The sequence below is a fragment of the Poecilia latipinna genome, unplaced genomic scaffold, assembly GCF_001443285.1.
Source record: "Poecilia latipinna isolate Pla-1442-1.1 unplaced genomic scaffold, P_latipinna-1.0 Scaffold579, whole genome shotgun sequence".
In the NCBI taxonomy this organism is placed as follows: Eukaryota; Metazoa; Chordata; class Actinopteri; order Cyprinodontiformes; family Poeciliidae; genus Poecilia; species Poecilia latipinna.
The window spans coordinates 169,684-195,342 of NW_015113195.1; the positions used below are offsets into that span (position 1 = coordinate 169,684).

Consider the following 25,659-nt stretch of genomic DNA (forward strand, 5'->3'; position numbering starts at 1 on the left):
GAGAACAAACTAGAGACAGAATGCCTTGTTGTATGGAGATCCTTCAAAAACTGCCAATAAATTAGAGATTAATAAAAGGCTTGATAAAGTAATTTATGTGCCAAATATTGTATCTAAAAAATTTACTTTCCCAACTTATCTGATTATAAAATGTGACATATATTTTTGACATTAATTATTAATTATAATTTATATTATTTTATTTATTATTATATATTAAATATCATTTTAATTATATTACTGTTAATTTTCCATTTTTTGAAATCTCTCTCATTAATTATTTTACTTTGTTTCATTATTTTTTGCCATTCTGTTTTTAATAAAAAATTTTCTTTGTCACATTTTGTTATTTTTTTCCTCATTTTTCATATTCTGTATTTAATTCTCACCACTCAGGAACAAGCTCATTTGTTATAGATTCATGTTGGACGGAGTTATGAATAAAATGTAGCTCAATGACGATGCCAAGCCTGCTCAGGCAGACTTTACTCCAAACTCATGTCCACTTGGTACGGAAATGTTGGCATGTTGTCTGGACAAGAGGTCATTTGAGGTCCATTTAAAGACAGGGAGCGTCCTGGCTGCTATTTTTTATTTCTTTTTTGCCTTACAATGTTCAGAAACAGTCAAGTCAAGTATTTACTAAAATTAATATGGACACTCTAAAGTGCAAAGTTATTCGGGCGCACAGCTTGAGGGATTTTCATAACATTTAAGCACAGATGTTAATGCTGCAGATAAAAAATATGCTATTAAACATAAGATGTTTTCAGATCTTTATTTTTGGGGGTCGGGGTGTGTCTTTTTCTGGGAATTGGAGTCCGGCATTGGGATTTGGATCCCAACCTGAATGTCGTGGGAACGGGCGGCTTTAAAATCGCTGCAGGCGGCAGAGGGTGGCTTAAAATAGACACCTGGTCTCAAGATTGTTAGGATTCAAATGGAGTACAACTGAGGGAGTTAATAAAATTATTATTATTAAAATTAAGACCGGAGACTGAAGGTGTAACAAAGTAGCATGATCAAACATGACTCATCTCTTTCTATGTTCTGAACCATTGTTTTGTATTAATATTCAGCTATTTCAAATTTAGCCAATTTTTTTTACGTTTCTCAGGGGAGTTATGTTTTTGTGATATTGTTTTATACATTTTCTATGTTCTTTCACACATGGATTATTCTTGCTTTTTGGCCTCCGTTTTAATAAGAATCTGATTTAAAGCTGAGATTTTTGTTGAATACATCTTATTAAACTGCAACACAGCATTCAGTGGATCCTCCTTTGAATGACTGACATTTGCTAGCTGCTTTGGATAAAAGAGACAACTAAATGAATGCAACCCCATGTAGCATTCATCATGGAGACAAAAACTAGGCTGTAATGATTTTAGACTGTTGAGCAGATTGTTAAAAATAATTTCATTCAAAAACATGAGAAACAGGATGAGAGAAACAAAAAAGATGTCCATTAGCATCCTCTGAAAAATGGTAAATTTGTTGGGGTGTTGTGTGTAAGAATATATATTCTGATATAAAGATAATACGCTGATACAATGTTCAATAATTTCACCAAACTTTGATCCGGGACCGCACAGCATTCTGGGGAATCTAGACAGAGGAAAGGCTTTAGCTGCTCAAACTCCCACAGCCTTAGCTAAAAAAGGTTCGAGGGATCAGCGAACTCGCTGACTCTCTGGTTACCTAGCAACAACCTGTTGAGTAACCGATGCAGCAGTAGTTTCATGTTTGTCCAACGTGCCTCATAACTGCATAAAAATGTAAAAAAAAACACGTTGTGGGGTTAAACTGTAGGTAAAACAGGAAAGGTCGCAACACCAGTATGACTGTATTTGAGATATTTAAAACAAAATACTGATTAATATTTATCGATATCGGCGGTTATAACACCCTTTGATCGTTATAGGTTTTTAGTCATATTGTCCGGCTCCATTTTTGCTGCATGTCTCTCTCTCTACCCATTTCCAGTCTGTCAGTGAAGGCCAAAAAAAAAGGTATCCATTGTTGATCCACTTGTGTGATTTCCAGATGAAACTTTTAGTCATACAAATCCCACTGAATGAAACTTGATGAAAACAAACTTGCATCTCAAACATCTGCTCAATCCTAACATCTGAAACTCAAAGACAGAAACCAAAAGAATAAAAAAAAATTAAAATAAAAAAAAAACCTGAAGACTCCCAATTCGCTCCGAAATCGCCGAAGCAGAAGCTTGTGCGGCTGCGTTTCTGTTTGTGTTGCTAAAATTAGAAAGCTGGATGCTTGTTCAAAATGCTAATGTTTCGGGTCGGGATACTAGGAAACACGTGACGTCACCTGCCCTCCCTCACCCCCCTCTGATGACGTCATCTGACTCATTTCTGCCTCTGCTGCTATTTTTGGCTCCCGAGTCCTGACATTGGGGGCATATCACGATTTACATGAGTAATATGGCATGATAATGACTGGCAGGCTATGTGAACTCCTCCGTGTGTGTGTGTGTGTGTGTGTGTGCATGTGTGTACTATATTCATTACAAAACGCACAACATCTGCACATATTCAGCCAGGCACATGGAAACGATGGTTGGCGTACAGCGCTCGTTCTGGTTACTTTCTTCCATTCCAATAAGATCGGTGACACGATTCCGTGCTTCTCAACCTTGCATGCAGATGCACACACACGCGTGCGCGGAGAGCTACTCCCTTGAAGCTGTTTCACCAAGTTCCTGATCCCACATGTTCTTTGCTGCTGGGTTCTCCTTCGTGGGCGAATTATGCGTGTGCGTGTGCGTGTGTGTGTGTGTGTGAGGGAGAGAGAAAGAGCGCGCATGTGGCAGAGCGAGCAGATTGTTCCTGCATGAGCAACGTGCAGTGTGTATAGGAAACACCCCACTTTAGAGAGTGAGTGAGTAGGTGGTAGGTTGATCGATGAATGTGTTCACTTTGTAGCTTGTTGAGCGAGGATGAGTTTCTGTGTGTGTGTGAGATAAAGTAATAGGAGAGTTTATGCACGATGGATTGTGCATGCACATTAAACTGTGGGTTTGTGTGAACCTGGGGAGCTCCCATGGCAATGTCCACCCCCGCCTCCATAATTCAGCAACAATTACAAGGCTCCCCTTCGCTGCAACTAATGAAACCATAAGTCAGTGAGAGACACAAACAAACACACACCACTGCAGCAGAAGCATCCAGGAAGAGGGAGGAATAAAAGGACGATGGAAGGAGAAGATGCAGGACTGACCTCTATTGTTGTATTGTGGATCCATTGTATAAGTGTGGGTGTTGCTTAAAGTGAAACTCATATTTATTTTAGGTTAAGATTTATAAGCAAAAAAAAAAAAAAAGAAACCTCATTACTGAGCTGCTAAATTCTTCTTTTGACCATTAGGAAAATCATAATCAATAACAACCTCATTGATATTTTCTACTCCGTCCTTTTGGATAAATAGACTTGACTTTTGATTAATTATAAAAGACCCATTTCGAAATATATCTTACTCTTTAATCTCGTAATGTCCAAGGGGGGGAAATTGAAACAATATTACGAACCAATTTCATGACAGTAAATAGTCCAGAGTTAGTATCCATCATCCAGCCCCATGTTTTTATTTCACGAGATACTCAATCACCTCACAGTCCTGTACGGTCAAAGCAGGAGCAGTATTTGGATGAAGTTTTACATGCAGATGGTCCGTACTTATAGTGCTTTATCAATCCAGAGGACCACAAAATGCTTCATTCACACACATATTGATGCGCCGATGGTGGCAAGATACTGGAAAATAGTCACAGCTGCTCTGGAGCAGTCTGATAGGCGGCCATGCACCACTGGGCCCTCTGGTCATCACCCACAGGCGAAGCAGGTGAAGTTTCTTGCTGAAAAGTAACTGGCAGCCCATCTATTATGAGGCAAATTCCTACCACCATAACCACCAACAATCGTAAGACGATAAATTTGCTTTGAATCTTAGTTGCTTACCACATCAAACATTTGGACACCATTTATCCATATCCGCTATTTTTGAAGTGTTTGTTCATTGATCTTGCCACTTATACAGTTTAACCCTTGTGCGTGTGAGGACTGAGGCAAAAGTAGAGGACTGTGGCAAAAGAATCAAGTTTTACGGGTGTGGGGTCGTTTGAACCCCATTTGTAAACACCAGGGTTAAGTGGCATCTCTTTCCTAATCCATAGAAATGAATATTATCTCGGCCACCCTCTGCAGCTATGGCAGCTTCTGCAAACACTTTCCACGATGTCAAGGATCATCTTCACAGGAATGTTTTAGCAATCCTTCCAGAAGCAGACATGTGAGACACTGGCGTTGTACAAGGCAAGTTCTTCCTCACCGAACCCTCTGATGCATCTCTTTATTGACCTGTACAGTGGTTCATAGTTAAGTTTGAACACCAAGAGGCCATTCCCAAACAGTTCCCACAAAGTTGGGTACATTGCTCAAAATGTGTTCATGATGCACTAAGGAACGAAGCCGCCCAGTCCAATTCCTGAAAACAGCCCCACACCCTAAACTCCATGCTTGCTGCCAATCTAAACTTGACACAAAGAAATCACACAAGTGCTGGTCTTCTGGCAAATGCCAAATCCAGACTCGTCTGGTATATCTCCAGACAGAGGAGGTCTGATAGGTCAATCTGAAGAACATATTTCCACTGCAGCTGGCTTTACATCATCCAATCCAACATTTGGCTTTGATAATGTAGGGCTTGGCTGCAGTTGATCCGTCCATGAAACCAATCCCACAGGACTGGTCAATAAAACCACAATGATCTCTGTTGTGATAGATACTAGCCACAGTTTTCTTTCATATATCTTGTTTGATTTCTTTTCATTCATCCATCACTGCACACAACAAAGCAATGAGCTCGATGCGTCTCCGTAAAACAGATTTAAAGGTGTAGTCAGCAGAGAGATTTACCAAACAGAAATTATTCTAGTAACCTAAACTGACCTAAACCAGAAAAGCCAAACCAAATGTACATGCCTACAACACCAATTTAAACCATTTAGGGATTTAACTATTCACTATGACTGAACATAATTCAACACAGAGGCTCCAAAATAACTAAAAGTGAATTACTGACTCTCTTAGTACAAAGTGTATGCTTCAGAAGGCTGCAAACATACAACCGTACAGTAACTTTTTTTACTTGAAATAGAAAAATGCTTACATCAGATTGCCTTACCGCCAGATTCTGTAGGTATGTGTGAAAAGTTTGAGTTTGTATGCATAGCTGTGTGAGTGGCACTGTAGACTGTGGAAAGCTAGCATTATGTAAATCGCGACATCAATCAACAACCAGAAAGACGGAGTGTCAGCCTCCACGGCGGCCTCAAGGAGGCTTTAAAAGGAAACTAAAAACATACTGAGCGCGTCTCTTGATGCCGCTGCCATGCGGCGCATTCGCTCACAGCTCAATCCTCTCCGTCGTTCTGTGTCTGTGCCATGATGTGCTTGGTGGCAGGGTGTGCCTGGAGGCCCGCATATTAAAAAAAAAAATCCTCCTTTTAAACTGCCTTCCTTCAGCTTAAAGCACAAGTGCAAAGAGAGCAGGGAGAGACAGTGAGACGAAGACTGCTGGAGGGAAAGCAGCTTCACAGAGAAGTGAAGGCCTGCAGTCTTTGTGCTCTTCCTCTCGTCTTCCCCTTTTCCTCTGCTCTCATATTTCTCTTTAATATGCAGGGGGTTTTTTATTTATTGTTTAAAAGCACTTGTATTTTCACAATTTTTCTTTTAATGTGTCTGTTTTTTTAAGCTTCAATTCAGGCACCTGTTCTTATAGGTGCTAGCTTCGGCAAGTCAGAATGAATTTGCATGATGGACTTTCAGCTCTGTCTACATCCACTACCAATATAAATCCTATCAGGCGTGAGGACAGGGGCTTGGGAAAATATTCATGCCCTTTAACTCTTCTGCTTTTGTCACCTTGCGACCACATACTGGAGTTTTGTTTGGAATTTGACTAACAAACAAACACGAAGCAGTACATAACTAGAAAGTGAGAAAAAGAATACCCATTTTTCTAAAATTATGGAAAGTCTTCATTTGTTTTCATCCCCTTTAAATCTGACTCCTAAATAAAATCTACTGCAACCAACCGTCTCCAGTCGTCACCTAACCGATGAAGTACATAAGTTATTCTAAGTAGGCTATTAGGGCCCGGACTTTAACACGTCAATTCCAATTGATCAAATAATTATATTGATTTTAGCACAATCAATTTTAAATAATTAGTCACATTAATTATTGCAAATACACTGATTCGTAGGGGAACCTTTGCATTTCTGGTACACTCGTAAATCTGACACACAAGCAACATTCACAAATAGCGATTCACGACTAGGGTTTCATTTTTGCTTCAAAAAAAAAAACAAAAAACACCTGATTGGTAAAAATGTTTGACTTTTGAAACTCAGAAATTTCAATGTCTTTTCTAGAGATTAATGTCAAAATTTCAGAGTTCGTCTTTTTTAAGCATATTTTCAACTTTTGGAGCTCAGAAATTTCTTCATTTTATGCCAGAAATTTACTCCTCTTTTCCCTTCTTCCCTTACATACAATTGCACTAAAAGGACGTCGGACAAATCTCCGGCTTGTGCGCAGCAGTAAGGACTATATATATTTTTTGTGTCCCTCCAGGTGCTGTACGAGCCTCCAGCATCTTCCCCATCCTCAGTGTGATCCTCCTCTTCATGGGGGGGCTCTGCATCGCCGCCAGTGAGTTCTACAAGTCACGCCACAACATCATCCTCAGCGCCGGCATTCTGTTCGTCTCTGCAGGTACGCAGGGAGGAAGAGGAAGAGGAGTGGGGGAGGGGTGATGACAGGAAAGGGAGGAAGGGACCAAAGGACAAGTAACGGGCCAAGAGAAAATGAGAAACAAAGTTTGATGGTGCGAGGTGAATCGACATTCTTGAGAGCAATTTACAACTTCGACAAGACTGATCAAAAATACAAAGTAAAAGTTTAGACTCGATGCTGAGAATTTACCGATGACTGTCAGCTGCCTGGCGTTCGGTGTACGTGTTACAAGTCCCTCAGGATGAAGCCATGCAGACATCAAGAGGGCAGGTTGACATTTTCATGAACACTTTGTGTCTAACTGTGTGCTACGTTTCTAGGCCGTGGCCTACTGCGCTGCGCTACATAACTAGTTCTCCTCCGAGTTGAGAAGTCTGTGTTGTTCTGTGGTTTTTGCTGCGTCTGTCTCTCTTTCTCACCCTGTTGCTAGGCTCGGAGGAGGCCACTGGGATTGCTCTCTAAAAATAAGGCGTCCCTGATACTCGTTTACTTTGATCCATCTCAATCAGGTCTTTGAAAAATGAGGGAAACGAGAATTAAAACAACCTTTTATTTCAAGCACTGTTCTTTAGCTAGGTTTGATTTGTCATTTTGACTCCGGAACAGATTGAAAAGATTTACAAAGGATGTGAAATAAAACGTTTTGTTTGCTGTTTAAGTGCTTTAGACATAAGGTGGTATGGCATGTTCTACCTAGAGCCGCAGTCTGGCATCATGGATGGACCTAGCATTACATCGTATTGATTTACATTCCTGTTGAGAGAAGGCTCTACCCGCTGAGATACAGTCATGTCCTAAATGCACTTTGTGCTCAATAAGATGCAAAGATAGAGACAATCCTAAAGTTATAAACAATTCCATCTTCTAGAGTTCTTTTTAAGTCATCCCTACTCCTTATTTTCCCATTAAATGTGTATTTTTCACAGGAATGTGAAGATACAGACACAATGTAATTAGCTACAAGTAAAGGGCAAAGACATATTTATAGATCAGAATTTTTTTTAATATTGAGAAATAATACATTTTACATTATAATCTTCTGCCAGGAACAAACATTATGGTAATTAATGTAATCTCTGCTCAGATGTGTTTTCCACAGATAATGTCTCAGTGACCGTTTGGTTTTATTTGTCAAGGAATCAGCCTTAATCAGCATCATGCAATGTAAATGTGTCTAAGTTAGCTAAAATAAGTTCATTTTCATCGGTAGTGACTTTGGCAGTTGTTAAAACCAGCCTAAAAATTAAACTTAAAATCACACATTAAATGTAGTCTAATGTGTAACTTGAAAAGAGACAGAGGTGAGTCCCATGTTTCACAGAACAGTTGTGTTGATGCTGAGATTCATTTACACACATAGACTCTGTTTACTACTTGATATCCGAAACCAGTTGGTTGGTGTAGGCATTTTATTTCAGGTTATAAGCTGAAACACAGCTCTGTATACTTATACACGCCACTTTCAAATTTCTATTTGGAAAACCTTAAACTTTACAGCTTTAAGCTAGATTGCGTTGATTTATAACAAAAGATGAGTAAGATTGTTGTATTGTGGCAAAATATGAAGTGTTTGAACACTTACATGTTCTACAAACTTATGCAAATCTACTAATGCACTAATGCCAGAGCTAATTTTTTTTTGTTTAGCACTGTAGCATTTTGGTAACTTTAAAAATATTTAGTGCATTTACCTTCCCCCAAGTTATTTTCTGTGGATAAATTCTAAAGTGCTGATTTACTTTTAGCACTTTAGCATTAAAATCTGTTGAATACCATGTTGGTATAGCACGTTAGTAGAACTAAGGTCTAGTGTTTTATGGTTAGTGCAACTAGCTTTTTAGCTAGCGGTGGCCACTGCTGAATACTTAATACTGTATTAGAAGAAATTTTCACTTGTTAATACCACTCAAGGACATTCTATAAAAGGGGTTCTCACACTTTTTAAGCATGCAAGCTACTTAGAAAATGACAAGTCAAAACTCCCACTACATGCTACAAAAATACTATTTATTTATTTGTAGAATTTGCTTACAATTATATTGAGAATTCTTTATACATTTTATTTCATATAAAAGTGAAAGGTTTTTGTCTAATTACTTGGTCCAGCTCCCCCACTTACTTTTTATAACTTTTCTTAAATTTAAGAGAAAAACCCAGGGCTAAAAATTGGAGGTTACTCGCTGGCCAGCCAGTTCTGCTGCATTTAGCATCGATGTTTGTGCATGGGAAGTGAGTCAAGTGTTATAAAAAGTCCCTTCTTCTTAAGTTATAATGGTGGTTGGCAGGCAACTAAAGGAAACTTTACTGCCACCAACTGGTAAGGCTGTATATCAATCAAGTAACAGAATGAATGATAGACTAATGTCTCTTTTATTACGTCATGTGATCTACCCAAATTTCCTTGACAATGAACTTGTAGATTGCGATGGCCCTGTTGAGCACCCCTCTTCTATTGCCCACAGAGATTAACTTGTTATTTTCTTAATACAGAAATGTGTTTGGATTTTTTCTGAATTTTATTGATTCAGTTTTTACTTCTCCTTTCCAGGACTGAGCAACATCATAGGAATCATTGTATATATATCAGCCAACGCCGGTGACCCTTCAAAGAGTGACTCCAAGAAGAACAGCTACTCATACGGCTGGTCCTTTTACTTTGGCGCCCTCTCCTTCATCATGGCCGAAATGGTGGGTGTGCTAGCGGTGCACATGTTTATCGACCGCCACAGAGAGTTGCGAGTTGGCGCACGAGCCGCAGACTACCTCCAAGGTGCTGCCATCACGCGCATTCCGAGCTACCGTTACCGCTATCGACGCCGCTCGCGCTCTTCGTCCCGCTCTACGGACCCCTCGCACTCTCGCGAGGCATCACCGGTGGGCCTGAAGGCCTTCGGGGCGCTGCCTTCCACCGAGCTGTCTATGTACACGCTGCCCAAGGGCCAAACGGGCACCCCAACAGCGACCTATAACTCTACGGAAAGGGACCACAACTTCCTACAGGTCCACAACTGCGTTCAAAAGGACCTCAAAGACTCAGCGGCCAACCGGCGCACCACACCTGTATGAGAAACAGGAAGGCGGACCGTAGATTTTGGGGAAGAGTAGCAAATGAAAAAATGCTGGAGTAAAGAAGGGGAAACAGAATTAGACTGGAGAGGAAAAGGGGGACGGGGGTGGAGCAGCGGAGGTGAGGTTCTGAGCTCTTCAGAAGACCTCAGATAATCATTGAGTTTCTGGTTAAAAGAAAAACAAGAAAAAACGTAAAGAAGTAAAATTGCATAAAAAAAAAGAAACATGCATGATTTTCCCATGAACAATGTTTAACAAGTTTTAAACATGTTTGAGGGGGTTGATAAATCAGGAGGGGGGTGTCTGGGGTCTGTGGCTGTCTCAGGGTTGTGGATCCATGGAGTGGTAGGCTGGGCCAGACTGCCTTTATGAAGGTTATTATGGGTTTTTTTTCTCTTAAATTCCTAATTGAAATCTACTGGGCACACAATTTGCCCCTTTGGCCCAGCCTATGAAACTGCCTTTGCACTGTCATACCACACGCCCTCTTACACACACACACACACACACAGTGTAGTCCCTTACACCCCGCTCCTTCGTTGAGTTGGCGTTTCCTCTTGATTTCGTTCTTTAATCGCATTAAACTGTGAACCTACTGCGGTTTGGGATTCAAGCAGGGAGCAATTCAGGCCGCATAAAAAAACAAAAAAAAAAGATGAATAAGTTACTATTGATCATATATAAATATATAAATATATATGTTACTATATCATGACTAGCCTTCCCTGGTGCAAAAAAATATCCACAAGAAAAAAAAGTAAAGTAACTGAAGAGTTACTGTAGTAAAACTAAAGTCGTCATGCAAACTGAAACCAAGATGGAGGATTCAGCATGACTGGTTCATCTGTTGGACTTCTGCCTATTCAATAGAAATTGGTTAGTATTAGACACATTATCACATTTTTTATGATAATAAAATAAAAAATATATATATAAAACACATTTTGGAAGTCCACTAAAAAAGAAAAACAAAAAAAAAACAAAAAAAAAACAAACCCTGGCCGCCATATTTGTTCAGGGTTAACAGGTGAAAAGTTAACCTTTTTTTCTGTTGTCGTTTTTTCTTTTTTTAATTTATTAATGTATCTATTTATTTACTTATTTATTTTTGGCCCCTCGAAGGGGTAGCGAGGAAATGAACTGTGGGGCGAAGGGAATACGTTTCTCTGCAAACTTGAAGACGACTGTGGACAATGAAACGCCACTACTGCCAAAGACACAAGGTAGTGCGTGAGAGAACACAGCTACCAGCGAGCTGAAGTGAAGTGACTCCAAAAAAAGAAAAAACACAAAAAACAAAAGGAAAAGAAACAGAAGTTATCAACTTGCATGCATGCTGATCCAAAAAAAAAAATCATCAAATCTGCTTTTAAGGAAACCTATCTTTTTGAACAATTAGACTATGGTACGAGTAAGGGCAGTGGAAAAATAGAAATAACTGTTACAGTACTGTGTCTCTTCCATTTTTCTTCCTGTTTTAGGGGTGGGGGCTCAGGGCTGCGGAGTGGGGGCTTTACTTTGCTTGGAACAAAAACAAAACTTTGGACAAACGTTATCAAGGCTATTTTTAAGAGAAGAAAATCTTTGCCTTTTCATTTCATTTTGTTTTCATGATTAAGTTCAACTCAAATACAGCCTTAGTCTTTTTTTTTCTTTTTTTTTTCTTTCTTTATCTCAGTTCTCTTGCTTCTTTGGTTTTAACATTGTGTTGTTGTAAATGAGAATATATATTTAAAAAGAAGAAAAAAGTCTAATATCTTTCAGGGTGCCAAAACTGAATGATTCTGAACTTGGATGCTTCAAGTCCTGATGACGAATAAAAATTCACCCCTCCCCTGTAAGAACCTGAATGAGTGTGTTGTTTGTATGTGCTCAAAGAAAACACAAGATATTTATATTTTATCTGTTAGCCTTTACTTTGCTAAGTGGTTGGCGCAGCAGGACTCTTATTCATCCAAATGTGATTCTATGACTAAGTTGGGAGCTAATGGATGTTAAACAACAGTTTGTTTTTTTTTAATAAAATGTTGGATACAACTAGATCAGTCAAAGTGTGTAACAGCAAACCTGTTAAAACTGTGGAATGGCTGTCCTTTAAAAAATGAACATGAGGGAAACGATTGAGGTTTAAAACCAGAACTTGTGTAATTTCAAAAACTGTACAGGGATTGAATTCGGCTCAGGATGGTAGCCACAGGTTTAGTTGTTTCAACATGACAATTTTTGATCAGAAAAAAATCATGTTTTTGAGGCGAAAGGAGGTCTCGCTTTGACTGTCCGTAATTTCTGTTAGAGCAAGAGAAGAATATGAAAGGCCGTGAAAATATTCATTATTGGATAAGTAGTCACATTTCTTTTAAAAGTGTTCGTTTCTAACGCGGTGTGGTGAAATGCAGATCTTATGCTGCTGAAATTAAACCATCAAAATATTTTTACAAGACTCTTACATGGATCATGAGTATGCTCCTTAACGTCTAGCTTCTGAAAACGAGGCTGCATACAAGCGGACCGCAGACCGCTACAAATACAGGAAATGGACTACGACGCAGAGCATTCTGGGTAAATAAAACCAAAACAGTCGCAAGAATCTCGTGGTCTTTGACCAATGACAAGAGAAATCGTACAACCGCTAAAGTCTGGCATTACCCTATTTATGTTCACATTTCTTAAAGAAGGAAGTTGCGCTCAGTGTCTTCTTCTGAGGTTTTTGTGTCAATTTGTTTAAGAGGTCTTTGTGCAGTGCCACCACAGGCGAGGACTGTAGTAGGTTTTTCATATGGTTTGGTTTGTTTGACACAGTGCAGTGTTAACGTGAACCACAGGAGCTAATTATTAAAAGTTAATGGCTTAATGTGAGTATTTACTTCAGATGGATTAGTCCTGACCTTTGTTAAAAGGTGAGCTCCTTGTTTTTCAGCTCATAGGTCGGTTCCTGACCTATGAGCTGCAGTTGCCACAGCAAATGTGCTTATCTTGTGCCTCGGTGCGCCAGCTGGGTCAGCTGTCAGTCAGACCGGCCCACCCAAAAGGTTTGGACAAGAATGGATCCTCTCTAAACTGCTGGCTAACACATCGTACCGTACATACATGCAGGCTTCTCTAACATTATGATTTCTGTTTGATGGGTTCTTGCTCACTCAGCATAAATTTAATGAAACGGCTGAATCTCTCTAAAGTGACATGGTGATTTTAAGCTTCAGGAACTAGCTTTCGGGAGATGATAACACAATCTAAGTCTTTAAAATCAGCCCCACTATCCTGCGTGTATCTTTTCAGCCATTTCTTTCTCCATCTGTCGCCACCTTTTCTCTTTTCTCTCTCTCCCTTGGTGTCCTCCCCTGGTGTGAAGATCAGAGAGGCTGCCATGTCTCTCTGCAGCACTGCTGTGATCTCCGAGGGGAGGCGAGGGAGGAGTGAGTGGGAAGGAGGAAAGCTGGAAGGGTCCGGGCCAGCTGTGGCGCCTGACTGAAACGGTGCCACACTGCCTCCGTCTGGCGCGGAGGAATCCTGGTGACTGGAGCAGTCTTTGCTCGAGGTGGATTAGGTTGCATAATTCTTCCGCATAACAGGGAAAAAAAAAAAATGATATTTTAAGCGAGTGTTCACAACCCTTTCAACCGTTTTTGTTTTGACACGATTCTGTCTCTTTAGTTGGGATTCAAATGAGAGAATGCCACTTAAGGAAACCCTTAACCTCAACAATTCATTGAGAAGCATATTGAGCTAATTTAGTAACAGATTTTATGTAATTATAAAGAAATAGCAATAGTAGTATTCAAACAACAAATACGATTGAGTTCTAACTGGGTGTGTCTGGTGATACATAGCTAATACTATGACTACCTCAACCTCAAGGTCTGTTACAATCAGCAGGTCCTGCTGTGTGTTTTATGAGGTCAAAAGTTCAAAACTGTTGAAATGATCCGAAAAAGCAACAACAGAAACAGTACGAAAGCTACTGATATGTTACAGAGTCATTTGAATGCAGTCGCTGTCATTTTATTCTTTATTCTCCAATGGCAAACGGCAATTAAATTAATCTTCTTCGTTGTCGTGTTTGTGAGACTGGAGGTATTAAAGCTCATTATTGCATTCTCTGGTTGAGTCAGAGGGATGGCAGATTTTTTTTCCCCTTCTTGTTTTAGGAACAGCTGTTGTTTCCTTCCACACCTGCAATTAGCCAGCTTTTTAGGTCAGGGACTGTTTGAGGCTATAGAACAAGCTGTGCTGGGTACACAAACACACACACACACAGAAACAGAAAACTAGAGAGTTCAACAAACCAGCGTTCATTTTAGACTTATTTCTAGTGTTCTAACATGACGGTATAATGTTCAAAGTGGTAATCTGTCGAAGTTTTGGATCAGTATCACCCCTCATTTATTCGTTTAATAACTCATGTGCTGCAAGTTATTTTCAGTTTGTTTGGTAAAACTGACCTGTTGGCGCTAGATTGAATTTAATTTTTTGAGATACCGATCCAACATCATGAAATCAAAGGAACGACGGTTCCTAGATTTGTGCTAATCTAGGAACCGTGATTGTTTCATTTGAGGGTTGATGAATGGCATCAAATTTAATCGTCATGATCACACAAGGCCATAAGCTATTTATTTGTAATGAGAAACCAAATGAAAATATGAGCACCTTTACTTGTGCAATACTAAAAACAGAAAAAGAGTGTTTTTAATATATTAATGCTGAATTGAATAATCTGTCATCACTTTGTACTAAAAGGGTTGGGCTAACATTTATGTGTGACAAACTTACCCAAATTAGGAATCACAAGGGAGACTTCATAGGACCTACAAACCAAAGTGCATAAATACTAATTATTGCAAAAGAGATGGATATGTTTGGGGGGAAACTTGCAGAAAACTTTTGTGAAAATGACCTGACCTAAGCAGTTCTGTTTTCTTTGACCAAGTGTTTCAATATCTGTGGATATGAACAGGCTTCTCCCAAAGCAATAAGTAACAGCCCACACTCTGTCTTGTGAAATTATTAAGTTTTGCTCCCAGGATATGCTACCACTAGAACGCTACAATTGCAACCGAGGTACAAAGAATGAAAATCTGGAAAGATATAAAACTGGTTGTAGTTCAATAGATCTGTGTGTGTTTTGCTTTCTGCATTAGCAAAAATCTTTTAGTTCATGTATTTTGTTTCATCAATTGTGTAGATGCTTATAAAATCAGCAGTCAAGAAACAACTAATCAATGACATGATTCAAGTGGACATTTTACACCTAATCCTTATCGGTTATTAAATTAGATCAACACAGCCTCCTATGAAAGTACTAATGGTATTATAAAGAGGTAGTATTCTGTAAAATCAACTTTTTTGAGCCTTACATCATGTTGTATTGTTTTTCCCTCATCACAAACGTAGCCGGGGGGTTGCTTTGATTCCTTCATGCATCCTGGATAAATCCTTTAATCTCCCGTGGAAACCATTCAGATGTGTAAAAGCCCTGGGTGGACGTAGCGCTGCCTTCCAGAGGCAGCTCCTCCTCAGCGTTGTAGTTTCTGAGCTTCCAAATTGTTTGCTAATTAGCAGTAGCAGCAATTAGCAAACACCTGGTGTGACTGGGCATCAACTGAGCTTATTATATGAGCTGTTTCTCAGACCATGTTTGCCAACCTTTAAGAAGTCTTAAGGGACGGGGTCCTTTCAACCTTTTATAAGGTTTTATAAAAGGCTTTTATAAGGGTTTTTTATTTTTATTTTATTTTATTTGTGGTTTTAGGGTCCTCGTGCTAAGCTGGAACTTTCTTAAAGGGACAGAGGCCCAATTTCATAGCCTTAAATTGTGAAGTCAAATTTCTTTTAAGTCATGTTTGATATCATTTTTATAACTGAAGGTAACATAGTCACTTGATAGTCCTACAAAACTATACTATGTTGCTGGAACACACATTATTTTGTCTCACACAAAATGTCAGACATGGTTTTCTGTAGTTTGAAAATAACTATTGCATTCATTAATGAAGTTTGTACCTTTGCCAGCCACTTTATTAGGCACAGAAGTTTGATTCCTGGCTTTTAAAAAAAAAAAAAAAAAAAAAAGTAGTGAATAAGTCACATTCTGTCTTAGTTGTGGTCAAATGAGATCATGTACTAACATCTGCTCATCTAATATTTTTGCTTAATAGAACATGAGCCCTTAAAAGCAATTGATTAATATTATGAGAAGTATGGTGTATTGTATAATATAACATAATGTGATTTTAAAAAAAAAAAACAGCGAAAAACAATGTGCCTGGCTTGAACTGATCATGGCCTCATTTGAGAGGTGGCAGCTGGTCTGAAAGGCAGAGAGACAACAAGGACATGGCTGTGGCCTGGTTTGAATGGGAGGGCGCTAATTAGGATGGTGATTACTGGTTGCTAGCGCCACGCCGGGGACAGGACCAAAAAAGAGAGAGAAATATATAATATACATGTATATTTGACAGCCTGGAGTAGAGGGCTTAACAGCACATCAAAAGAGCAAGCAAGATAGATGGCAAGAGGAAAAAATCTTAAGAGCAGGAGGAAAAGGTGAAACCAGGAACATAGGAGTTTTGTAAAAACAATTTAAAAAATACTTTTTTTTTCTTTCAATCCAATTCAAGTGAAAATGCAATGCTGATATGAAGTAAATTGTCACCCAAAACTGGGAACAGCTATGTAGAGAGGCGAAGAGAAAGGAGGAGGTGCTGTGAAGCTGCAGAATAACTTTTAGAAAAAATATTCTTTTTACACATTGGTTGAAACTGTCACTGTGTCATGACAGTATGGCATGAGACAGATAATCTGAGAAAAAAAACTTTGGTTGTCCACCTTCTTCAACCAATCAGAGCCAGGAGGCGGGTCTTAGCGATATCAATCACAACTTCATGTGGCGATGCTCATCCTCCCTCTGCCTCCCCATCATTGCTCTCTGCTGCGCTGCAGCTAGCGCAGCCTGTCATAAGTGCTCAGTCTAGTTAGCAAACTGTGTATAAACAGTTTTCCTGTGACAGTAAATTGTTTCTCCACCATTAAGACATTTAGCAGCAAGTTGACTGACAGCGCTAAGCCCCGCCTCCTGGCTCTGATTGGTTGTTTTTGTTGCATTTCTTAAAACGGCAATAGTAACTCAGGGAGGAGGTAGAGATTGATTTTTTCACAGATTATCTGTCTCATAACAAACTGTCACAACATCGTATAAGATTAAACAAATATCGAAAAAAAATTAATAAAACTTAAATACTGCAGCTTTTTGCCTTTTTTTACTGTAGAATGAGTTGCAGTGATATTGTAGGTCACTGCTGTAAAAACAGATCTTGCTATCCTGATGATGAAACAAGACACTGCCTGCTCCTTATTTAGTCCTTTATTTAAACCAAAAATAATCAGAAAGCCTTTCGGTGTCCTTGTCAGAAAATCCTATTTTCCTAAAGCAATTCCTTCGTAGTGGTTCGTCTCAAACGGCTGTGAGCTCTGTGGTGAAGGAAGAGGAGTCTAGCCCGGCCCGAGGTTCTGCATGATCTCACGCTGCTCCTGGTAGAGAGAGTAGAAGGACTGTGCTAAGCTGAGGAGCGGGGCGTCACAGTTGTCCATCTCTTTCTGAAAGACATCGGCGTGATCACAATGAGATGCTGCTGACATGTCACTGGTGTGTTTGAGGAACAACTCATTATCAGGCTATTAACAGCATGAAGTGTTTTCAGCTTCACTCACAGCTGATGTCTCGTGGTACTCCAGTCCCTTGCTTTGGGCCCACTCCTTGGCCACGGACGCCTGTACTTCCCTTCTAGCGGACAGATCAGACTTGTTGCCCACGAGAACACCTGGGAGGTCGACATTTACGCGCATATTTAGCAGCTTTTTAGACAGGAAAAGAAACAATCGAAATCGGTAGGTGGCCTGCCAGGCTTGTAATACACTGGGGGAAACCCAGACTGTATATTTATGCTCGCCTATTTTTGCCCCTAAATGACTTCAGTACACAAAATAAACCAAAATTATCTCAATAATTTCATCCAAAACTTAGCTTTTTTTTTTCTTTAATGTTTTCAGGGAAAGTTAAACATGATTAAATGATGGGGAAAAGGGGCGTTTCTTTATTTAAATTAACCGAAGGTAAAAAAGAAAAAGAAAAAAAAGTTGTCCAATCACATCTTGAAGTTGTTAGAATGGATTAATGTATTTGTAATATAGCGTAATTGTTAAGTTCTTGCTATGTTACTGAAAAATTCTATTAGGATTAAAACAAAAATAAAGTATGAATATAGTGGACATGAACCAACGTCCAATTGGCTGAGATTTTAGCAAAGTTCTGCTTTAGAGACCCTTCAAAGAGCCGATTAGGCTCCCACCTGTCATCTTTTCCATTAAGAAAACTTTATAAGATGACCTGTGTTTTTATATCGAACTCTAGGTTTGTCACAAATTAACCTCATTTTTTGTCCTCCTTTTCTTACCTGGCACATGGAGGCCTTTGCAGTGTGCTTGGACTCTTTCCATCCAACATGTGCAGTTAGCAAAGGACTGCTCATTGGTCAAATCGAACACCAGACACAGCAAAGATGGCTCCCCCCACTGCAGAAGGCAAGGTGATTGCAGAGGTGTCACACCCATTTCATTTGTTCTAATCCTGCGACATTAATGAGGTTCTCCAAACGGAGAACCTCATTAGTTTCATGCAAATGAAAACAGAAGAATCCAGGGAAGCTTCTGACCATTTTCTCGCAGCCCTCCACTAGCATCTCCTTCCCCGCCGAGTCTAAGATATAGAGCTCCTGGAAAGAGAGAAAAGGACGGCACAGGTGTTTCCCACAGAGATTTAGTCAAATTACGCGATTTAACATTCCTTTTCTCCGTGGAAAGGAGATCCATCTTCCCCTACTCTTCGGCCGTATTGCTTAGTGAATACTGATAAGGACCTAACAATGTTACATGTCTGGCGAAACTTTTTCTCTGTGAGTGATGGTTTCTGGTTCTCTGTTTTCAGCCCCCCTGTTTTAAAACAGATAAGAACCCTGAACATCGCCTGGGTAGCTAATACATTTTGTGCAGATAAGCCTAAATGTTACCACAGATTAATCTACAATGTTGCTTATTTGTCTCTAAATCTGTTGTAATTCAGGATATTTATTACCAAAAGTTGCCTCTGCTGAATTCTAACCGCAACTAGCCGATAGATCACCTAATTAAACAAACGGAATAAAATATGCTTTTTTTTTTATAACTGCAGCTTATCTTTTCAAGCATATGTAGTTGTTAGCGGTTGTAGGTCATTGTTTTTCTAATATTCACGCTCTGTGTCGTGGATGATTTCATGACTAAATACACATTTAATACGTTCACTGACGTCCAACAATTTGCTAAGAATACAATGTAGAGGGTTTGTGTCTATATTTCCCAATTTAGTATCACTTTTTATTTCAAAGATATTATGCTTTTGATCAAGAAGTGCTGGCAAAACTCCCACTCAGGGTCCAGAACACCGGTGCCTCGTTTGCTTCGATTCTCTTTGGTCAACAAAAAAAGAGCCGACCGATCCGTCTGAGCCAAGTTTAATCAATTACAGCTACAACTAAGTATTTTCAGGCTAATAAGAGAAAAAGTAATAAGATATCACTGTGGACATAGAGTGAATAAATACTAAAAGAGGTTCTTGTTGCACTTATTTCATGCTACATATAATCAGCTGGCATTAATATCACAGTTACTGTTTTCATTTACTGCATTTTGTCCCAATCCCATTCACCGCTAGGGCTACAACTAACGATCATTTTAGTCATTGATTATTCTATTGATTATTCTGATGATTGATCGGATAAAAAATTGGCACATTTGGCAGATTTTTTATTTAACCTCTTAAGCTTTTTTATTTTAAAACAATATTAGAAATACATTAAAAGAGGCAAATGGACAAATAATAAAATAGAAAATAAACATGTTTGAGCCTAAATGCAATAACATAACAGTGCTTTGGTGAATTTAAACTGGATGATGCTAAAACTAAAACTATGCCACTTATCGGTGTGTTGTCTTCACACGCAACAAAATTATTTTGTTAATTAACATATGACAACATCATATTATCTTAACTAGAATTAATTAATTAAACACAACAAATACACATTTATTATGTGTTAATGTGAAATGAAATATTAACGTAACGTGAACAACTGCCCTGTTTCACTTCGAGGGTATTTAACGACAAAAGAGTTTTATCCTAAATGCTATAGATATATGTGTAATATGTTTTATATATATATATATATATATATATATATATATATATATATATATATATATATATACCAGGGAGAAATACCAGGGCCTCAGAGAGGAACTGGAGAAGGCCTGGAAGGTGAAGACCACAGTGGTGCCTGTGGTCATCGGGGCCCTCGGGGCGGTCAGCCGCAAACTGGAGCAGTGGCTCAAACAGATCCCAGGAACAACATCAGACATCTCAGTCCAGAAATGTGCAGTTCTAGGCACAGCCAAGATACTGCGCAGAACCCTCAAGCTCCCAGGCCTCTGGTAGAGGACCCGAGCTCAGAGGATGAAAGAGACCACCCATGGAGGGTGAGAGGGGAATTTATATATATATATATATATATGTATTTATATCACCACCTCAAATTTTTGTGCATTCAAGTAGATTAAAATATCTTGAATAGAATTTTTATCAACATTGTAGCTGACTATGAAAAAAAAGGTTATCTTGAATTCAATTACACAGAAATACAACTAATTCCTAAGGAGTGATCATGAACTTTCATTGACTTACCACGGAGTCATTGGTCTCTGGAATGTTGATACATTTCATCACCAGCTCCACTCCTGTTGTCTGACAAACACACAAAAAAAAAACATTTTGTCACATCACATGCGGCTTCGTTCAAATGAATTTATCAGTTTACAACTACATTATGCTTATATACAAACAAGAGAGCCAAGCACAGAGGTAAATGAGTTGTCTTTGCACACAGCAAACTGTCCATGGTGATTTATGGCTCATGCCAACACAGAGACGTCACTAATTTGCTGCTCAACTTGGCTTGAATGCAAATTCACTACCTACCTTGATGCTGAGATCCTTGCCAGACCTCAGGTACTGTTTGCTCGTTTGCTTTATATCCAAGTCCCAGTAATGTCTCAATAAGGTTAAATTCATAAGAAAGGAGGAGTACAAGCTCTAAACAGCAGTATCATTACAACAAGATGGAGATCCAAAAGTTTACTGGTTAAATCAAGAGTGAGGGTTTGTGATATCAGTAAGGTTTGTTTGGTTATATCTCTAGCAATACATATCAAACATGGGAAATAAGTCAACTATGGAGCTTTTAAGGGTGTTTTTCTGCACTAATGTGCATATAAAGTGTGGTTTGAACTATAAATTGTGTTATTTTTCTCTCTTATAGAGTGTTACGTTTTTCAGTCACAATGACTAGATTTAAAAAAGATGGACTTCAATCAAATTCCACCCTCCTCCAGACTGCCAAGGCACTCTGCTATAATTGTTCCAGGAGTTTATCTTCAGAGAAAATTGTTGATTAGCAATTAGAGTTGACCTTGGAGAAGTAAATTTCTAGGTTTCCTCACATCAGCATCTAACTCTAAATTGATTTGATCTCTGCACCTCGTAGTTAACTAAGCATGTCAAATGCAAGAGGCTGAAATCTGCAAACACCCACGCGTACCTTTCACAGTCGATGCTTCTGCGAAATACAAACACATACAGCTTCGGATCAACATTTACCTGATTTATACACAGTCACAGTTCATAATGAGGTTCCGCTGGTACGCATACACACACACAGAACATGCTGCAGTCCCACCAGAGACTGGTCTAATGAGCTGGTGTGATGCATAGGAAGCTTCTTGCTGGAATGTCAATGAGGGCCTATTAGCAACAAATAAGCTTGGAATATTGCTACCAGGCTGTCTGACATTTTCAAAGGACGTGAGCAGAATGGCAGGCCGGCATCGGCCACCGTTCAACATCAAAAGTTAAACAATCTGAAGGATGATTTAGGTGAATTTAGGTGAACTAGGGGGAGATCATTTGTAGCATTAGCCTGTTTGTAGAGTTCATTCTAAATCAAGAAACACTTTTTATTTTTTCCATCAGGAATTAAATTTTTATGACACAAGTACTACATTGGCATAGAGCTTATTTTCTAAATTCAACCAGCGTAGTGCATGTAGGTGGTGCTTGATCTTTGCTTGTCACTGTTAAAGCTATGCAAATTTGTTGAACGTTATTACTGACATGACCACAAGAGATCTGATTTCCTAAAACTGTATTTCTGGATAAATCAGATTTCTGCAAAACCTCTGGATGGCTCACTGCCTCCGTTGTTGATTCAGCAAGTCTTCGCTAGGATTAGCTCATGGAAGCTCTTTCTTTTGCATATAAATGTTTAGAGGTAGCTGTGGGAATATTCCAGAAAAGGCAACAATCAGCTTTACTTTGTTCAGGTGTTTTAAAATAATCGATTAAAATTAAAACTTCTCTTTAAAGTTGAAGAGTTTCACCAAAGTGGGTGGAGCCAAGAGATGCTGAGGGGCGTGGCCAGATGTGTGGGGATGAGCAGAGAGGGTTAAGCCAAGTTGTAGTCAGGACTGTTGCCAACTTAGCAACTTATGTTGCTATATTTAGCGGCGTTTTAGACACCTCTAGTGACTACTTTGCAAAAAGCGACAAATCTAGCAACTTTTTACTTTTACAACAAAGACTATTAGTTCACGTTTTAAACTGGGTTTTAAAATTGTTCTAACCTAGCAGTGATGATTAGCATAAGATACCATTTTTGTGTTTTTCTGAAACTTTACATTTACAAGCATGTCCTGTTTTGGTGGGGTTTCTTTTTTTTTTAGGTGACAACCTATTGTACAAAAATCGGTTGCATTGTAAACTTGTGGTTATAACATCAAAACATCCAACAATGCTGCTGTACCTGCTATAGTGGCTTTCCAGAACCCTGCAGTATTAATTATCGACGTTCTTGTCACCTCAGAACACCAATAGTGCTGAAGTAGCAAAGCGAGAACAAACACACACACACACAAACACACACAGTAACTCTTGGCTTTTTTCCACCCAGTATTTTCCAACCTTTTAGTTTAGCAATGAGCCACTGGACTAAATGATACACTCAGCAAACATTTATTTATTTTGAAAGAAATTAATGAGGGCAACATTACTGCATATACTTTATACTCACAAGTCATGCAGTAAAGTCATGATAAAAATAAAATTTCACTCCTATTGTTTCATCTGGTCTTTACTGGCTTGTAAAATTAGCTGAATCTAATCTTCAATTCATAAAACCTTGTCAGTGTCACAGAAAATTAAATTAAACAAAAAGATGAAGACAAAACAATAAAGTTTGTGTAAAAATAAGTTCACCTCAAAAAACATGAATTTCAACAAAAGAAATTTGTTGAAATTCATGGTAATGAATTCAAGAATTCATTACAATGACTGTATTTCCATTTAGAGTAAATTTCAAATCTTAATTTGCCAGGATTGTGAATCATTTTTAACTGTACATATATTGCTAACGTTACATAACTAAAGCATTTGTTAGGTTGGTCTAATGTTGCTTTCTTTTCATTTGATCAAAATGGGGCTCCAGCAAATTATTTATTTACCATAATACTTGAAGTAGGCCATACAAATACAGATGCTCGTACTTTTCAAAAAATGTTTTTCACAATAAGCACAAATGTATATCACTTGAATATATCCCATTTCTTCTGGTGTGTTTGTTTTTAACTGCAGCTTTGTAGCAACATCTGAAATGACATAAAATTATGTAACATATAACCTATCGCTACTATTAACATGTTGTGTTTTGTACATGTTCTTCAGTTAGCTTCTGTGAGTAAAATTCAACAATTCGCAACAAATTTAATAAAGCACAATGTAGTTAAACAATTACAACAATAATCTATACCCATGGATCAAGCTGTTGTGCTCAGTTGAAGCTGAAATTGAAATATTACATTTGATTAACTTCAGAAACTTAATGCAACTTACTAGTCCAAGGCTTTTAAAATCATCCAGCAATGAAAGCCATAGTTTACAGTCACATTAATAGTTTAGTTTCTTCCTTCATGACTATTTTGTACTTCAGTAATTCCAAATAGATCAATGTGGGCTCTCAAAAAGCACATTATGTACTTTATGCACTACTAAGACCAATATTATTGGTGATGAAAGCTCTCCAGACTAGTTTAGTTGATGACATGATATGATTAACATTTTGCAATTTGCTCTCACCAAGCTATAGTTCTTCTGGAACAGAGATCCATCATTGTAGAAGATGTGAGAAAGACAACTTTTCCCCACCGCAGCATCTCCTGTACATATAGGAATAAAAAAAAGGACTTTATTTAAACTACATTGTCAATCGTGATTTATTTTTTTTTATGTTTTTGTTAACAGATAAATATTCACTAAGTGATTTAGATGTGTTTTATACATTAACTGATTACAATAGATTAAATGTTTAATTGTCTTTTCAGATATTAGGACATTAAGTTAAGGATGATAAGCAATTATCCTTGGCTAAATCAGGACAAGACAGATGTTTTTAAATAATGATTTTTCAGTAAAACTTGGAAAGTTTGTTTTATGTTTTTGCTATTTACATCACATTTTAACAAGAACACATTAAGAACACATTTGATCAACTGCTGTTGCATTTGTTGCTGTACGTCTTAAAATTGACTTTTCTGTCTTTTAAAATCTTTGCTATCCTGCAGATGATTTTTCATTGTGTGTGAAAAATGCTTGGAAACGTGGATACTGACAATAAACACTACATCTAGCTGGCTGAGAGTCCAACATAATTTCCTGTAATGTTTTTAGTTGGATTTAACCAGCAAATTGGAGGAACAGCAAACCGTAGCTAGTATATGATAACACGTAGATAAACAGCTGAGCTTTAGGGTGTATTTAATAAAGAAGAAGCAGATGTTTGCCTGTTCATTGGCTTTTAGCCCCTGTGTGAGGGTTGTAAGACAGCGTAAACTCGCAGTTAAACTTCCACAAACCTTACCGAGAAGCAGACATCTTGCCCTCAACTTCACCATTATACGGCGTACATTCGAAACCTCGTGAGAAATGTGTTAAGCTTCTGTTCATAAATGAAATAGCATTCCTGCTAGCTGCTTTAATCTTCCATTCGCCTCGGCAACATGGACAAAACACGTTTCCTAGCAACCGTTCCCAGTAGCGACTCATTGGTCCACTCAGCCAGCACGTAAGTGGCTATATCATGTTCTCATTGGCTGCTTGTGATTACATGGCATAGTTCCCCTGAAGAGGTCTTGTAAGGCAGAGCGTTTGTAAACAGAGAAGAAAAGCATATCAAACTTTTCTGGTGTGTGCGGCTCAGTTTCCGCCATTTCCATGTATGCTAACCAGCTAACCAAGTGTTGTCAATATGGGCTGTTTTAAACAAAGTATGCATAAACCAGTAATTAAAATAGAAGAAGTCCATATTGAAGCAAAGAATAATATGACCACTAGAGGGCAGAAAAATGCACCATAAATCACTCAATTACAGTGAGATGCATACTTTTGTCTTTTTAATGTGATGGAGCAGTGTTACTGTGTGCTTTAATTAGATATAAAGAAAGCAACTGTTTTCTATATGTTTCAAATGTAACCGGTGTGGCATCATCCCAGGGGAAAGAGCTCTTTGAATTCGAGCCACCTAAAGCAGCGCGTGACTACTTATGATCCTGTGAGCAGGGGCGCGTGCCCTATAA

At 38.6% G+C, this 25,659-nt stretch overlaps 2 protein-coding genes across 3 annotated transcripts in view; one reads left to right on the plus strand and one right to left on the minus strand.

The window, feature by feature from the left end:
- Positions 1–11,233, plus strand: part of LOC106953411 (voltage-dependent calcium channel gamma-2 subunit) — a 75,661-nt gene extending 64,428 nt beyond the window's left edge. The window contains exons 3-4 of the mRNA XM_015042151.1: positions 6,661–6,801; positions 9,371–11,233. Coding sequence (XP_014897637.1) covers positions 6,661–6,801; positions 9,371–9,888 — 659 coding nt within the window. The 3' untranslated portion in view covers positions 9,889–11,233. The remainder of the gene's footprint in view (positions 1–6,660; positions 6,802–9,370) is intronic.
- Positions 11,234–17,142: 5,909 nt separating this feature from the next.
- Positions 17,143–25,593, minus strand: ift27 (intraflagellar transport 27 homolog (Chlamydomonas)). 2 transcript variants are annotated; one of them, XM_015042165.1, is made up of 7 exons: positions 24,945–25,593; positions 24,164–24,243; positions 20,663–20,722; positions 18,600–18,659; positions 18,342–18,459; positions 17,599–17,708; positions 17,143–17,418 (listed from the first exon to the last, which is right to left on the minus strand). In XM_015042165.1, the coding sequence occupies exons 1-7, from the start codon at positions 24,976–24,978 to the stop codon at positions 17,380–17,382; spliced, it is 501 nt and encodes a 166-aa protein (XP_014897651.1). In that variant the 5' UTR covers positions 24,979–25,593; the 3' UTR covers positions 17,143–17,379. The 2 variants fall into 2 exon arrangements, with proteins under 2 accessions (XP_014897651.1, XP_014897650.1); XM_015042164.1 differs by having other exon boundaries at positions 17,143–17,484; positions 24,945–25,580.
- Positions 25,594–25,659: the final 66 nt, after the last annotated feature.

Bases quoted from the DNA above. Each gene is read 5' to 3' on its own strand.
- ift27 (XM_015042164.1), bottom strand. From the start codon at position 24,978: ATGGTGAAGTTGAGGGCAAGATGTCTGCTTCTCG. The intron at 20,723-24,163 runs GTGAGAGCAAAT...TGTGTTTGTCAG, and splicing joins TCCAGAAGAACTATAGCTTG to ACAACAGGAGTGGAGCTGGT. The intron at 18,660-20,662 runs GTAAGTCAATGA...CTCTCTTTCCAG, and splicing joins CAGAGACCAATGACTCCGTG to GAGCTCTATATCTTAGACTC.